This window comes from Oncorhynchus mykiss, chromosome 1 (genome assembly GCF_013265735.2).
Source record: "Oncorhynchus mykiss isolate Arlee chromosome 1, USDA_OmykA_1.1, whole genome shotgun sequence".
Taxonomy (NCBI): Eukaryota; Metazoa; Chordata; class Actinopteri; order Salmoniformes; family Salmonidae; genus Oncorhynchus; species Oncorhynchus mykiss.
The window spans coordinates 40,771,200-40,788,404 of NC_048565.1; the positions used below are offsets into that span (position 1 = coordinate 40,771,200).

The 17,205-nt window shown below is 40.6% G+C and overlaps 1 protein-coding gene across 5 annotated transcripts in view; it reads left to right on the top strand.

Moving 5' to 3' along the window:
- Nucleotides 1-17,205, top strand: part of LOC110522730 (pleckstrin homology domain-containing family G member 7) — a 28,788-nt gene extending 11,583 nt beyond the window's left edge. For all 5 annotated transcript variants that reach the window (XM_021601209.2, XM_036977427.1, XM_036977418.1 and 2 more), the window contains 9 exons: nucleotides 1,019-1,120; nucleotides 2,068-2,181; nucleotides 4,652-4,826; nucleotides 6,630-6,745; nucleotides 7,258-7,345; nucleotides 7,454-7,533; nucleotides 7,688-7,841; nucleotides 12,797-12,894; nucleotides 16,625-17,205. In XM_021601209.2, the coding sequence (XP_021456884.2) occupies nucleotides 1,019-1,120; nucleotides 2,068-2,181; nucleotides 4,652-4,826; nucleotides 6,630-6,745; nucleotides 7,258-7,345; nucleotides 7,454-7,533; nucleotides 7,688-7,841; nucleotides 12,797-12,894; nucleotides 16,625-16,729 (1,032 nt within the window). In that variant the 3' untranslated portion in view covers nucleotides 16,730-17,205. The remainder of the gene's footprint in view (nucleotides 1-1,018; nucleotides 1,121-2,067; nucleotides 2,182-4,651; nucleotides 4,827-6,629; nucleotides 6,746-7,257; nucleotides 7,346-7,453; nucleotides 7,534-7,687; nucleotides 7,842-12,796; nucleotides 12,895-16,624) is intronic.

Here is a 17,205-nt window from a genome sequence, read left to right on the forward strand (position 1 = left end):
TAAGTCTAAATATTGCTGTTACATTGCACAACCTTTTATGTCATAATTTAGTAAAATTCTGGCAAATTAATTACGGTCTTTGTTAGGAAGAAATCCTAGATATAGGACAGACACTTCAAAACCTTTTTTTTTGGACTGCTTTTTCTGAATGTGTTATTTTTATCTCATGACTGATGACTTCATCCATAACCATCAGTTATACAATAATTGTGCTAGCCCTGTCGATTAGATTAGAAGATCTTTAGTATCCCAAGCTTGGAAAATGTGTTTGGCATGTTAATTTAATTTTTCGTCTCTATTATTGTGTACTATGATAGTATAGCATTCTATTAGGTGTCTTGTGAGACTGAGTCGTCATGGTAACACACTAGTCCCACTCCAACACCGCCCAGATCCGATTGGTACTGATCCTGTGTGGGTGCTGTCTTCCATGCAGAATGGTAGGATGATAGGGCCATGGCATGCTGTCTTGAGGCAGTGAGGTAGACACTACTGTGAGTAAAGTAGGACTTGAAGTTGCATATTTTTTTATTAGCCGTATGTACGGGATACGCATGGTAAACTAGCTACCCATGTCCCAGATGGATGACTGACCATGGCAGTGAAGGGGGCGAAGGCACTTTGTTTTGGGACTTGGATGGGAGATGGTTTGCCACACGCTATCCACATATCAAAATGAAATTCCAAAGTTAAGTCACTAAATATTCCCCATCACGACGTCAAATCTTCATCGACGTCATCTTACTCTAGGCTACATGTTGAAGGATTGAATTCTCATACTATGACCTCTGGTCTCTGTTTTTCAGGAAACACTAAATCTATAGAATTTTGAGAGTGCTGCTTTGCTTTACATTAATTTCAACAAGATAGTCACCTGCAGTACAATTACAAGACATTGTAGGAAGGAATTATCTCCATTATACGAATAGTCAGTGGCATGTCATCTTCATGTAGACTTTGTCTATCTATGATATTACATTTTCTTTTGGACTCTGTAATGTGATGTGTTGTTCCCCAGGTGAGCTTTGGCTTCCTCACCAGCCTGCTGCATGTCATCAAGGAGTCCTGGAAGATGCCGGTAGCAGGGGCCGGGCCCACCCTGCTGGAGCTCCTCCACAAGGTATGGATACACACACACGTTCAAAAACACTTGAATGCACAAGCACACACGTGTTTACACGCACACACAGAATATTCTGTTCTACTGGACCATTTACTTTATATTCTTATCTTTTTATTATTTTGTGTTTCGTTGTCGATAAGGAACCTTGCAAGTAAGCATTTCGTTGGACGGTGTATACCATGTGTATCCTGTACATACAACTAATTAAACTTGAAACACACTCCATTATAAACCAGAGAACATGTATAAAATCATTAGTGTCTGTATAATTAGTCATATTTATTATTTGTATTTATAATGTGTATTTATTTCTTTAAGTGACCTACTCATATGGTACACTAGACATAAATCTCTTCATCACCCTCCATGAAATTATCTATGAATACGAAGCACCGTTTTTTTTCATGTGGCCCAGCAGCTTTTTTGTCTTTTCCAAAAGATATACTGTCTCTACACGCCACTTCTTTCTATTCTGGAGTCCCACACAAGCTCACTCTAATATAGATCTGCTTTGGATTGTTATTTCTTGATGGGAATTGTTGCATTATTTGTGTTGTATTAGACATTCTACTGCACTGTTTGAGCTCGTAACATAAGCATTTCACTGCACCTGCTGTAATAGTGGTTACCAACTAGGGGTACATTGTTGACGTTTGAGTCATTTAGCAGACGCTCTTATCCAGAGCGACTTACTTGGCCGATCCATAGCGGGTACTCATGAGACCATGTGTCTACTGGTAAAATGCACACGAGGGGGTACTTCAGGGGTACTCATGGCCGAGCAGAATTCAGTTGGGGATACAGTCACCAAAAAGATGGAAACCACTGTGGTATAACGCCGGCAAATCTGTGTACACGGCCAATAAACTTTTTAATGGGATCTTTCTGTTTCTCTATGCGCTTACTGCTTAGCTAACAATTTACATATATCTATCTGTTGGCAGGCGATCCAGGAGAGCATATGCCACTGTCTGCAGAAGTACTGCCTCAACTATTCCACTGCACTCTTTTATCTGGACAGCCTGAAGCACAGAGAGGACTTTGGCTCCTACGTGAAGGTACACTGCAGGCCGCAGCCACCAAGCGCTGCTTATTTGGAACTATAAATCAGGGTTGGTTGGGGCAAGGTTGCGCTGTTCCCTGTCCCTAACAACCACACACAATTATGCAGTAAGGTAGGATAGAACTGGGTCAAGTGTGAACGAACACCGAGTCACTGGGGCTTGCTGACAATTGGAATGTGACAATTAGTCTCCTGCGATTGAGACTCTTTTGCATGCCTGCTGTTTTTTTGCTCTCAGCTGAGATAATTTGTCTTTCTCACAACTTCACTTTCACTCCTACCCTACCCCGTCCCTCAGTTCTTCCTAATACTTGCTCTCTTTCACCTTTTACTTCCTGACCTGTCTCTTCTCTTCTCTTATTTTCTCCCACGCTCTTACTCAATCGCTTTCTCTCTCAATATCAGATTTTGTCACACACTTACTTATCAACCTACTTATAGTACTTAATTTGGCTTTAACTCTCTTTCTCTTCCCCTACGCTCTCTCCCCTCTCTTGCTCCCTCTTTCTCTCCCCCTACTCTCTCTTTTTCTTTCTCTCTTTTTCTCTTTCCCTCCCTCTCTCTCCCTCACTCCCTCTCTCTCCCATCCTCTCCCTCCCTCTCTCTCCCTCTCCCCTCTCTCTCCCACCATGCTCCCTCTCCTCTCTCCCCCTACGCCTCTCTCTCTCCACCATGCTCTCTTCTCCCACCGTGCTTTCTCTTTTTTTCTTTTTTTAAGGGGCTTTATTGGCATGGGAAACATGTTTACATTGCCAAAGCAAGTGAAATAGATAATAAACCATTTTTTATTGTTTATTTCACTTTTAACAGTAAACCTTACTCACAAAGGTTCCAAACTGTAAAATGTCATTGTCTATATACAGTGTTGTAATGACAAAAGGGAAAATTAATAAACATAAATATTGGTTGTATTTACAATGGTGTTTGTTCTACACTGGTTGACCTTGTGGCCACAGGACACACATCTTGCTGCTGTGGTTGCACACTGTGGTATTTCACCCAATAGATCTGGGAGTTTATCAATTAGATATATATATAATTTTTTGGGTGGATCTGTGTAATCTGAGGGAAATATGTGTCTCTAGGCCATACATTTGTTAGGAGGTTAGGAAGTGCAGCTCAGTCTCCACATTTTGTGGGCAGTGTGGACATAGCCTGTCTTCTCTTGAGAGCCAGGTCTGCCTTCGGTGGCCTTTTTCAATAGCAAGGCTATGCTCACTGAGTCTGTACATAGTCAATGTAAGGTTTGGGAATCACTTTCTTTTAGGTGGTTGTGGAATTTAATGACTCTCTTCTGGATTTTGATAATTAACAGGCATCAGCCTAAATCTGCTCTGCATGCATTATTTGGTGTTTTACATTGTACACAAAATATATTTTTGCTGAATTCTGCATGCAGTCTCTCAATTTGGTGTTTGCCCTATTTTGTGAATTCTTGGTTGGTGAGCGGACTCCAGAGCTCACAACCATAAAGGGCAATGGGTTATATAACTGATTCAAGTACTTTTTGCCAGATCCTAATTGGCACATCAAATTTTTTGATGGCATAGAAGCCCCTTCTTGCCTTGTCTCTCAGATCGTTCACAGCTTTGTGGTAGTTACCTGTGGCGCTGATGTTTAGGCCGAGGTATGTGTAGTTTTTTTGTGTGCTCTAGTGCGACGGTGTCTAGATGGAATTTGTATTTGTGGTCCTGGAAACTGGACCTTTTTTGGAACACCATTATTTTTGTCTTACTGAGATTTACTGTCAGGGCCCAGGTCTGACAGAATCTGTGCAGAAGATCTAGGTGCTGTTGTAGGCCCTCCTTGGTTGGGGACAGAAGCACCAGATCATCAGCAAATGGTAGCCATTTGGCTTCCGGTTCTAGTAGAGTGAGGCCGGGTGCTGCAGACTGTTCTAGTGCCCTCGCCAATTTGTTGATATATGTTGAAGATTGTGGGGCTTAAGTTGCATCCCTGTCTCACCCCCTTGCCCTGTGGAAAGCAATGTTTTTTGCCAATTTAAACTGCACACTTGATTTTATAATGTTGTATATTTTCCCCACAACACCACTTTCTATCAATTTGTATAGCAGACCCTCATGCCAAATTGAGTCAAGCTTTCTTGAACTCAACAAAGAATGAGAAGACTTTGCCTTTGTTTTGGCTTGTTTGTTTGTCAATTAGGGTGTGCAGGGTGAATACGTGGTCTGTCATACGGTAATTTGGTAAAAAGCCAATTTGACATTTGCTCAGTGCATTGTTTTCACTGAGGAAATATACAAGTCTGCTGTTAATGATGATGATGCAGAAGATTTTCCCAAGGTTGCTGTTGACTCATATCCCCCGGTAGTTATTGGGGTCAAATTTGTCTCCACTTTTGTGGATTAGGGTGATTCGTCCTTGGTTCCACATTTTGGGGAAGATGCCAGAGCTGAGGATGTTGTTAAAGATGATATATCTCTCTCTCCCCCCTTCCTTCCTAGTGGTGTGAGAGGAACCAGGAGTGTCGGAGGTTGCAGTTGCGTGACCTGTTGGTGGCACCATTGCAACGTCTGACCCGCTACCCCCTGCTGCTGAGGAACGTAGGGAAGAGAAGCCGGACGGAGGAGGAGGAGAGCGCCCTGCAGAGTGTGGCGGAGCAGGTGGACACCTCCATATGTGAGCATCCCCCTCCTTCACCCTTGCCACTGAAACACTGTATTGTAAAACCCCATCACTACCCAGGCTGCTGTTCCATATATAAACCTGTTTGGTTTTCCTCTGTCTTTTTCACTCAAACACCCACACAGCCCCTGTGCACTGCCCGCTCCACAGCTGTACATTTTCAATTAAAAGTCTTATTTCCCCGTAACTTCCAATGAGAATAACAAAATAGCTTTGCCAGACCATTGGCTACATCGTGTACAACATGGTCAGTCTCTCAGGCTGATCTGATATTTCTACAAAACAGTGCAACCGTACCACACTACTTTATTGCACATTCTTACTGCAACACTTAAGTAGTTAACCCTCACCACCACACTGACTCTGTAAAGCCAATGGCTCACCACACACGTTATTAGTGTAAATGAAGCTGATTTGGGGTTCTGTGAAGCCATTATTGGATTATCTGGGTTATTTGCATAATCTATTTTTATCAGCTGAGGTGACTCATCTCAACCTAATTTAACAGTAGTCAGTCATCACTAGAGGCTCCTCTCGCTCTAACCACAACAATGTTTTTGCCGTATAAGGAAACTTGAACAAGCAGAGTCAGTCAGCCAGCCTCTCCTGTGTCTTACGATGGAGAAAACCTTTAGAAATAGGACGACCGGTGGCCATTTTGAATTGTATCACCCCCCCCCTCTTGACTTGAATTAGGTTGCCATTCTAGGAGTTCTATTTCTACATAGGAAACAGAAGCTCTGCCATTCCGGTTCAGGCCATCAGCTCTAGGGTGTTTTCTGACAGAGCTATGTGGGCTTTTGACAGCCACTTATACCTCCTGGCTTAACTCACATCTTCACACCTGTAGCAAAATATACACTGGAAAAGTTTATTTACACACAGCCTCCTGTACGGGATAGTCTCTACAAATACATGTCTCTTAGAAATGGTAACCAAATAGCCAGTTTGTTTGTTGGGCAGCAGCCAAAATCTGTGACAGTTGACGTCTTCTCTGCATGCCTTTACTTGCAGACGTATTTTGGTGGTTCTCTCTATAACTAGATGGACAGGACGGACTGTAGAGAAATATGTACCTTGAATGTAATTGTTCTTGTATATCGAACCCGTTTTTCTATTCCAAACTAGTTTGTGTTTTTACTGTGTGCTGCAAAGTTCTTTCCCATAGCCAGGGTGTGACTCTACAGACAATAACAGAGGTATACAGTGAGTTGATGTGGCCTGGGAATAGCACTGTCACAATGGCAGGCTGGACTGAATCGGTCAATGTTCAATGGGTGTGGTGGGTGTCTACGGTAAGAGGTGGGTGCAGTCTAATCTATGACTAGAGCATCATAGATCACACCCATGTTGAGACAGTCAGCTGTCGTCATTATTTAATGATATCCGTATCAACATCAGAGATACTGTTTGAAATGTATTTGTTTCATTGCCAATGCCAGATGAATTGATAGTTTGATAAATTGTGCACATAGCTGAATATTTTACAAAGTAGTACTATATTATTAAACTAAGATGAAGTTACATAAATTATATTAATTTAATCTGATGACAACAGTGACACCCTTGTTAAGATTGTTCTGTGTGTTCCAAAGCCAGGAATAAGCCTGCCAGAATCGGTGTTCCTAATTAGTGTGCACTGCTCACTATCAAACAGAGAGGTGGAGTGGAATGCAGTTTAGTGTCCTCGTTGGTTTGTTTGTGTCACACACACCCCTCCCCCTGTGGGTGTGTTGTGTGTTGTGGGTGTGTGTTGTTTTATGTTTTGTGTTTTGTGTTTGTGTGTGTGTTTTGTAGGTGATCTGGAGGGCAAAGTCAAATGGCTGGACAACTACCAGAAGGTGAAACTACTGAGAGATGCCCTGGTGTGGCTGCCAGTGTGGGAGAGAGACAAGCGGGCCTTCATCCCTGAGGTAAGGTTGAATTCACTATAATGAGAGAGTTGAGCTTTGAATATCAAACTGGGTTTGCACAAATACATAATAGAATAAAATGGACTTAATTGACGTAATCCTGTTAGTTCCTGGAGGAACATGGGCCTCTGTACTTAAGCTTTCCAATGACACTGGTCTTGGGCCAAGACAAATGGGTCTTCTTGGGTTCGGATTCGAGTAGAACAGATCATATGGTTAACGTTTTGATACACGAGTCATATACAATACAACAACAACTTAGCTGTATCTTGAATGATGTCAATGCATTGATGTAAAGAGAGGGCTGTCTGAAGCGTCTTAGTTTTTTCAGATAAAGATCAAGTGATATCTGATCATCGTGATCCGCATAGCTAGATATGCATGCAAGAGACATAACGGCGGGATATGATCCAAATAAAATATACTGCCACCACATATGAAGTCGTAAGAATGCAAACAAATCATGCGTCTACCCACAACCTAACCTCAGCCCTTCATTTGGCTTTGAACAGAATCTGAAGCATCTCCTGAAAGCGGTCACCCTCGAAAACCTCATCGCTCATCGGTGCCTTCTGCATGAGGGCAAACTAGTGCTCACAGGTCGGTGACATACAGAGTAATCAGTCATGCTTAGTTAAAATACTGTTTAAGTACTGTATTTTTACATCAGCCATGTCCTGACATCATCTCTACATATGTTACCACCAGAGAATGCTAAGCTGCATGATGTGTACCTGTTTCTCTTTGACGACTTCCTCCTCATCACCAAGATCAAGAGGAACAAGAAGGTAAGACCCATACCTCTACGATTTTCTCACATAGATACTTACCTACATATGTATTATAACTTAACTACTTTCGTATAGTACTTAATCCTCTTTGATCACTGAATTTGATTTTCTCTCTCTCCCGCGCGCTCTCCCACTCCTACCCCCCCTCTAGAAGTCCACAGGTCCTGAACAGAATCCTTTGCGCCTCCCTCAGAACCAGGAGTTGGACCAGTTGCTGAAGGAGGGCTGTACCTTCACCGTCCTGGACCAGCCCATCTCGCTGGACCGCCTCCAGCTCAGGAGCGTAGACCAACTCAACGCAGCAGGTGGGGACGGCTCAACACATGCATGATACAGGAATGGAAAAAGTCCAGCATTCAATGATGTAGTTGCCACAGTTTAACCTCTCTAGGGTATGTGGGCGTCCCACCTGGCGAACATCCAGTAAGATTGCAGAGCGCCAAATTCAAATACAGAAATACTCAGAAAAGATACAACTATGTTATATAGGTTTAAAGATTATCTTCTTGTGAATCCAACCACTGTTTCAGATTTAAAAAATGCTTTACGGCGAAAGCTTACCTTACAATTATTTGAGAACATAGCCCAGCAGACAAATCATTACAAACAGTAACCAGCCAAGTAGAAGAGTTACACAAGTCAGAAATAGAGATAAAATTAATCACTTAGATTTGATTATCTTCATATGTTTGCACTCAGAAGACCTTCATTTATTCAATAAATGTTCCTGTTGTTTGATAGTCTCTCTTTTATATCCGAAAACCTCAGTTTTGTTCGCGTTTTCTTCAGTAATCCACAGGCTTAAACGGGGTCACAACAGGCAGACAAAAAAAATCTAAATTGTATCCGTAAAGTTCATAGAAACATGTCAAACGATGTTTATATTCAATCCTCAGGTTGTTTTTAACCTAAATCATCGATAATATTACAACCGGACAATAACGGCGTCAATATAAAAGGTAAACAAGAAAGGCACTCTCGCGCGCATGAAAAAGCTCTGTGACACGGCAGAGTCCACTCATTCAGACTGCTCTTACTCCCTAATTTTTCAGAATACAAGCCTGAAACAATTTCTAAAGACTGTTGACATCTAGTGGAAGGCATAGGAACTGCAATTTGAGTCCTAAGTCAATGGATACTGTAATGGCATTGAATAGAAAACAAAAAAAACTACTTCCTGAATGGATTTTAGGTTTTCGCCTGCCAAATCAGTTCTGTTATACTCAGACATTATTTTAACAGTATTGGAAACTTTAGTGTTTTCTATCCAAATCTACTAATTATATGCATATCCTATCTTCTGGGCCTGAGTAGAAGGCAGTTTAATTTGAGCATGCTTTTCATCCAAAATTCCAAATGCTGCCCCCTACCCTAGAGAAGTTAAGGCCACATGTCCTAGTAACACACTAGTATTTTGGCTTTTGTCAATCTTAATGTTATTGTCACATCAAAGTTTATTTGTCATAAGCACAGGCTATAGCGGGGAGTAAACAGTAAAATTACATGCTTAGTTGCAAGCTCTCCTCTCAACAGTGCAGTAACTTAACAGTGTGTGTGTGTGTTCTTATGGAAAATAATGTACAACCTGATCCTAGGACCTCATCACTGATTTAAACATAGGCCTATGAACATCTACTAATCTATTACATTTAGGCTATTTGGCACTTGTTCACACCTCTTGCTTTACTTCAGGGTTTCCCAAACTCAGTCCTCGGATCCCATGGGGTGTACGTTTTGGTTTTTGCCCTAGCACTACACAGCTGATAATCATCTAATCATGAACTTTGATCATTTGAATCAGCTGTGTAAAACCAAAATGTGCACCTTCTAGGGATCCCGAATACAGAGTTTGGGAAACGCTGCTTAACTTACTGATAAGATACTGAATTTATATCAATAATCAAACCTATGATAAAAACATACAGTGCCTTGCAAAAGTATTCATCCCCCCCGTTTTTCCTATTTTGTTGCATTACAACCTGTATTTTAAATGGATTTTTATTTCGAGTGTCACATGATCTGTCACATGATCTCAGTGTATATATACACCCCACCGTCTGCAACACCACTCAGCAAGGGGCACCATCAAGCAAGCGGCACCATGAAGACCAAGGAGCTCTCCAAACAGGTCAGGGACAAAGTTGTGGAGAGGTACAGATCATGGTTGGGCTATTAAAAAAATACTTGAAACTTTGAACATCCCAGGGAGCACTGTTAAATCCATTATTAACCACAACAAACCTGCCAAGAGAGGGCCACTCACCAAAACTCACAGACCAGGCAAGGAGGGCATTAATCAGAGAGGCAACAAAGAGACCAAAGATAACCCTGAAGGAGCTGCAAAGCTCCACAGCGGAGATTGGATTATCTGGCCACAGGACCACTTTAAGCCTTACACTCCACAGAGCTGGGCTTTACATAAGTGGCCAGAAAAAAGCCATTTGCTTAAAGAAAAAAAAAGAAAAATAAGCAAACACATTTGGTGTTCACCAAAAGGCATATGGGAGACTACTAGAGGTCGACCGATTTATGATTTTTCAACGCCGATACCGATTAATCTGACTATTTTTATATGTATGTATGTAATAATGACAATTACAACAATACTGAATGAACAATGAACACTTTTTATTTTAACTTTATACATCAATAAAATCAATTTAGTCTCAAATAAATACTGTAACATGTTCAATTTGGTTTAAATAATGCAAAAACAAAGTGTTGGAGGAGTAAGTAGAATTGCAATATGTGCCATGTATAAAAGCTAACGGTTAAGTTCCTTGCTGAGAACATATGAAAGCTGGTGGTTCCTTTTAACATGAGTCTTCAATATTCCCAGGTAAGAAGTTTTAGGTTGTAGTTATTATAGGACTATTTCTCTATACCATTTGTATTTCATATACCTTTGACTATTGAATGTTCTAATAGGTACTTTAGTATTGCCAGCCTGACCTCGAGAGTTGATAGGCTTGAAGCATTGCGAAGAGCTGCTGGCAAACGCAGGAATGTGCTGTTTTGAATGAATGCTTATGAGCCTGCTGCTGCCTACCACCGCTCAGTCAGACTGCGCTATCAAGTCATAGACCTAATTATAATAGAATGACACATAGAAATACGAGCCGTAGGTCATTAATGTGGTAAAATTCGGAAACTGTCATTTAGAAAACAAAACGTTTATTCTTTCAGTGAAATACGGAACCGTTCCGTATTTTATCTAACGGGTAGCATCCATAAGTCTAAATATTGCTGTTACATTGCACAACCTTCAAAGTTATGTTATAATTATGTCAAATTCTGGCAAATTAGTTCGCAACGAGCCAGGCGGCCCAAACTGTTGCATATACTTTGACTATGCGTGCAACAAACGCGAGTTAACATCCTAGTTAACATTGCCTGCTAACATGAATTTATTTTAACTAAATATACAGGTTTAAAAATATATACTTCTGTGTATTGATTTTAAGAAAGGCATTGATGTTTATTGTTAGGTACATTCGTGCAACGATTGTGCTTTTTTCGCAAATGCGCTTTTGTTAAATCATCCCCCGTTTGGCAAAGTTGGCTGTCTTTGTTGGGAACTGTGTGAAGACCATTTCTTCCTAACGAGCCAGGCGGCCCAAATTACTGTATATACCCTGACTGTTGCATAGTATGCAAGTGACACAATTTCCCTAGTTAAAAGAAATTCATGTTAGCAGGCAATATTAGCTAAATATGCAGGTTTACAAATATATACTTGTGTATTGATTTTAAGAAAGGCGTTGATGTTTATGGTTAGGTACACGTTGGTGCAACGACAGTGCTTTTTTTCGCAAATGAGCTTGTTAAATCACCTGTTTGGCGAAGTAGGCTGTAATTCAAGGATAAATTAGCAGGCACGTCATCGATTTATATGCAACGCATGACAAGCTAGATAAACTCGTAATATCATCAACCATGTGTAGTTAACTAGTGATTATGTTAAGATTGATAGTTTTTTTATAAGATAAGTTTAATGCTAGCTAGCACCTTACCTTGGCTCCTTGCTGCACTCGCATAACAGGTACTCAGCCTGCCACGCAGTCTCCCCGTGGAGTGCAATGTAATCGGCCATAATCAGGGGTCCAAAATGTATCGGTCGACCTCTAGAGACTACCCCAACATATGGAAGAAGGTACTCTGGTCAGATGACTTACATGGAGCTTTTTGGCCATCAAGGAAGCGCTTTGTCTGGCGCAAACCCAACACCTCTCATCACCCCAATAACAACATCCCCACAGTGAAGCATGGTGGTGGCAGCATCATGCTGTGTGGATGTTTTTCATCGGCAGGGACAGGCAAACTGGTCAGAATTGAAGGAATGATGGATGGCGCTAAATACAGGGGATTTCTTGACGGAAACCTGTTTCAGTCTTGTATTTGAGACTGGGACGGACACCTTCCAGCAGGACAATGACCCTCAGCATACTGCTAAAGCAACACTCGAGTGGTTTAAGGGGAAACATTTAAATGTTTTGGAATGGCCTAGTCAAAGCCCAGACCTCAATCCCATTGAGAATCTGTGTTATGACTTTTTGCTGTACACCAGCGGAACCCATCCAACTTGAAGGAGCTGGAGCAGTTTTGCCTTGAAGAATGGGCAAAAATCCCAGTGGCTAGATGTGGCAGCTTATAGAGACATACCCCAAGAGACTTGCAGCTGTAATTGCTGCAAAAGGTGGCTCTACAAAGTATTGACTTTGGAGGGGTGAATAGATATGCACTCAAGTTTTCTGTTTGTTTATTTCATAATAAAAATATTTTGCATCTTCAAAGTGGTAGGCATGTTGTGTAAATCAAATGATACAAAATAGGGAAAATGCCAAGCGGGTGAATACTTTCGCAAGCCACTGTATTGTGCAATCCAGTTATCTAAACCGCAGATTAGTCATCTGTAATTGATTACAGTATCAGTCCTGAGTTATTTGTTCAGTACTGCTTATGTGCGTTTCTTCAACAGACCTGGCCTTGTGACTGTTGGTAGAGCATGGCACTTGCAACGCCAGGATTATGGGTTCGATTCCATCAGGGACCAGTATGAAAATGTATGCAGAGTATAATTTATATGTAAACTAGGTTGTATTAATTAGAAACTAAATGGATGCAAACTGGCCAAAACAGGGAGGGACCACCTGAACTTCCAATATGAAGCGCTTGTTTTCAATTTCTGTTAAAAAAAATATATACATTTTTCTATGGTGTGCACTAATGACACTGACATGTTTCATCCTTCTCTTCTCAGCGTCAGGGCTATCCCAATCCTTCATTATCATGCACCAGAACCGCTACCAGCAGTGTATCGCTGCCTTCATTCTACAAGCACCGTCCGAGGCCGTCAAGGTACAGTAAGAGCACTCTGAACTTATTGTAGAACACACTGTACGTGTTGTAGTCCTAACAAAAACACTGAATGGACAGTAGTGTTTTTACAATGAGAATTGGGTTGCATTCCAATTTGGTTGTTCGTGTGTAATTGTACCATGGTGACTGACAACATTTCATTATGTGGTCATAAGGCGTGGATTTATCACGATCATGACATTCCCATCTCAACATACTCACAGCAGGTTCAAAGTTTATTCATTTGAGTTGCTAGTTGATTACTGCCATATAAATTCCTGTGTTATCCTTCATTCATCACCATGTTTCATTCCTTTGCCGGATGATAATAATCATTGTTGAGCTATTTACAGTCTATTTGTCTAGGAGATTTTCTCTGCGCAAACATACAAATTGCTATCTTTCCAGAAATCAAGTGACTCGATCCAGTTAGTGTTTGTCATAGTGCTGAGCGATTAGTGCTTATTGAGGACGGTTCGATTAAAAAAAAAAAAAATGTATCATTGCTTTTGGTTTAATGTATTTTTGACATGAAAAGCACTGTGCGGATTGCATGCTGTAACGACACAGAATAAAACAATTAATACAAGTCCCATGACGTTAGTGATCTCCCATTACTGCTTATGAACCATAATTATGAACCATCATTTATTCACATTACTTTAATTTTATTCCAAGTCATCATCTCATTTCCATAGAGCTGCTGCCTATCAAAATCACTTTTTGTAGTTATTCAAAGTAAATAAGGCATCATTTTATGACTACCAACAATCAAGATCATGTATTTTCAGGCTCGCCAATTAACTGCTTTCTATCCATATCGATTGCTTGTTCTGTCTTGCTACGCACAGATGGACAAATTTAAGAGGGCGCGCAATGGATTATTGTCATGTTTTTTTGCACCAAGCTTTGCAAAATATTGGTCTATTGGAAAATACAACTCCCTACTACATTGCACAGTTCAGGCTTAATCTGATTTATCTCTACAGAAACTGCACATTGAGCTCACAGAAAAAAAATTTAACGACATGGAATTCAAATAATTGAACAGACTTAAGTCAATTAGTTTAAAAACCGAAAAATAACCTACATTTTGGTTAATCGCTCAGCCCGAGTTGGTCATCAGACGATCGGACACTAGCAGAGAAGTCTGTATTCCAATACTGTCCGAGTCACCTTGCTCTTTGACACATCTAAATTAGGTGGAATTTCCTTCATTACTAGGCATGAGTAAGGTTGCAAAGGGTGGGTATATTACTGGAAACTTTGAAAGTTTACCAGTAAATTACCAGAATTCAAACATTTCAATGATTTTAGGTAATCTATCACAAGACATCTAGTGGCCCTTTTGGGTACTTCATATCATCACTGCTGTCTATCTCTGGCTTTAGCACATGGAAAATATGAGATTATTAAAATAAGACTAAACTGTAAAACATTATCCGTAATATAAACCAGCAATTTATGTCCCGATTCCAATTTAGGAAGTTATACTTCTCACTAGTTGGTATTCAGACTTACCTTGTGCAGGTGCATAACACGCTTTGCAGTCATGATTCCCTTCTGCACACTGAATAAATGTGGCCAACAGATTTTCTCTTGGAGTTTTCATTCAATAGGGTACCTTTTTTTTTACATTTGGACATTGTTGACAGACTAGAATACATTGAGAACAATTTTGGAAAATAGGCATCAGTTCGCTGCAGCTAGCGACTGGAGTGAGCTGCAAAAAAAACACTAACTGGACAGTTTTCTCCATCTCTACACTCAATCATGGACACTCTTACTGACACATGGCTGCTTCACGTGATTTATTGGGTTGTCTGCCATTTTGCCCTCTGTGCTGTTGTCTGTGTCTAGCAATGTTTGTGCTGCTAACATGTTGTGCTAATGCCATGTTGTGTTGCTGCCATGCTGTGTTATGTGTTGCTGCCATGCTTTGTTGTTGTATGGAGTGTTGTGGTGTCTCTCTTGTTGTGATGTGTTTTTGTCCTATATTTTTCATCCCAGCCCCCATCCCCACAGTAGGACTTTTGCCTCTTGATAGGCAATGCATTTGTTATTAATTGACTTGCCAAGTTAAATAAAGCCATGTAAATAATATATGCATATTCATCTCCGTTTCAACACAAACTGGTAGATGTAAAAAATCCTCTGATCTTGTAGATTATTTAGGCAAGCATGTATGACAAAAAACAGGTTTGGAGAGCCTTTACGCACTAAATATATTAAGGAATTAAAAAGTGGTTTGATTCATCCTGAAAGTTGTCATATTCAAGTTCAATCCATGAAATATTGGAAGGTGGAAAAAAGTTTACAATAAGGGTTGAACAAGTCCTATAAATCTACTCTAATCATTGAACTGTAATGACAACGGTCCAGTCGTCGTGAACTGTGCTCCAGGTTTAACCTGCTGCGTGTGGTCAATGCCATAATGTCCCACATTGCACAACATTAGCCTAATATGATCCACTAATGCTAGTCACCCTCAGGAACAACTACACGGATGTGACAGAGGAAAGAAAGGTAAGCTAAAGTGGCAGTTAGAAATGTTGGTGCCTGCTGATAGTGGCTAATATAACATAATACAAAATGTCAAATAAAACAGAGAAAATAAACTGCACCATGGGCTATAATTAAAACATTCTAAAGCGCAGACATCAAATTGAGGACACACAATTCTGAATAACGACACGGCTATTTATAGCCTATTTCGTTGTGGAAAAGGGGCTGCAAATACAAGTTCTGATTTTCATTTTGCTTCCATGTGGCTGTTTTCACATTCATCTCCAGGGATCAGAAGGAAAAATCATCTAAAACAATTGCTGTGTGTATTTTCAATCCTCTCCAAACGGATTACTCACGCTCTTCTCATTTACATAGCTCTTCTCATTTACCTAGCTCTTCTCATTTACCTAGCTCTTCTCATTTAGCTAGCTCTTCTCATTTACCTAGCTCTTCTCATTTACCTAGCTCTTATTATTAAATCACAGTGCGTGGAGAATGCAGTTATTTGTATTGAAACAAATACGCTTTTCCCACTTAGATCGGGCAGGTTCGCTCAACCTCATTCATGGTTTCCTTGCGTGTAAAGGTGGTGGAATTAAGCCGTATTTTGACCTCGTCTTATCAGTTGACACCGCCACACCTTTTAATTTCTTAGATCTCCACCCCAAACGAATAGCATGCTATTTTCATACTTAAATTCAAGGTCAGAATACGCAGAGAGAAGTGCATAAAAAGGAACTCCCCATTTACACGCGCATCACTCTGGTCTGAATCTGGGCATAGTGAATCCATGAAATATAATTTCTGTCCATGCATTTATCAATGTTTTAGCATCACAACTGAAAAGTCTAGTTGGTTGAGTTAGAGGTAATTGAAAATAATCCCATTGATGCTTTTTATTAATTAGGCTTTTTTCTCTTGAACCATCTGGTCTATCTACTAGAAACTCGTACATTTCTTTGTCCATATTAATACATACAATAAAATAAAGTTATTCAAGTATAAATGACCAAAGTTACGATAGGTTGCCATAGATTGTTAATTAACAAAATGACTGGTCGCTTTGCAACCCCTGGCATGAGTTAGTGAGCCAAGTATCCTCATGGTACCGTGTGTATGTCAAGTTAATTTCAAAAGGTCTCAACACACGATTTAAAAAAAATTACAAAACACTGTTGAAATGGGAACAATAAACAAACCACAAAAATGTGTTCCTTTCCAGAGGGTGTGGATGTCAGAGATAGAGGGTGCAGTGACGACACTGAATTCTCAGCAGCCTCCCCGGGTGAAGAGCTCCTCACTGTGGGTAGAGTCCTCCCAGATCTGAGCCATCGGACAGTCACTACAACAGGGGACAAATACTGCTTCTGGGGCCTCCCACTATAGGTCCTGAACCATAGGTGGCTAAGATTTTCTTTTCACACTGTCCTTTCTAGCAGAGTTCTAGAATTGTGGTGGATATGTAACCAGGCCAGCCCAGTACGGCTGTAGTGTGAAAGGGGTATACGTATGCTGGTTCTAAGTACATACCAGCACAAAGGCACTTGATTAAACTAGCTAGTTGTCGAGACCTTTGATTAGTTTAATCAGGTGCGTTGGTTGGTGCTGGATTGAAAACCTGCACTCCTGGTGAATTTCTCCAGTACCAGGGTTGGTGACCACTGCCCTAGACAAGGACTATTACTGTGTCTCCGCCTAAGCCGTTGTAAAGTATTAGCAGGATCATTTGTAAAATTCATGTTTGCTTTGAAAGTGCATTGTGGTACCATAAGATGACAATAAATTGTTGATAATGAGAAATTA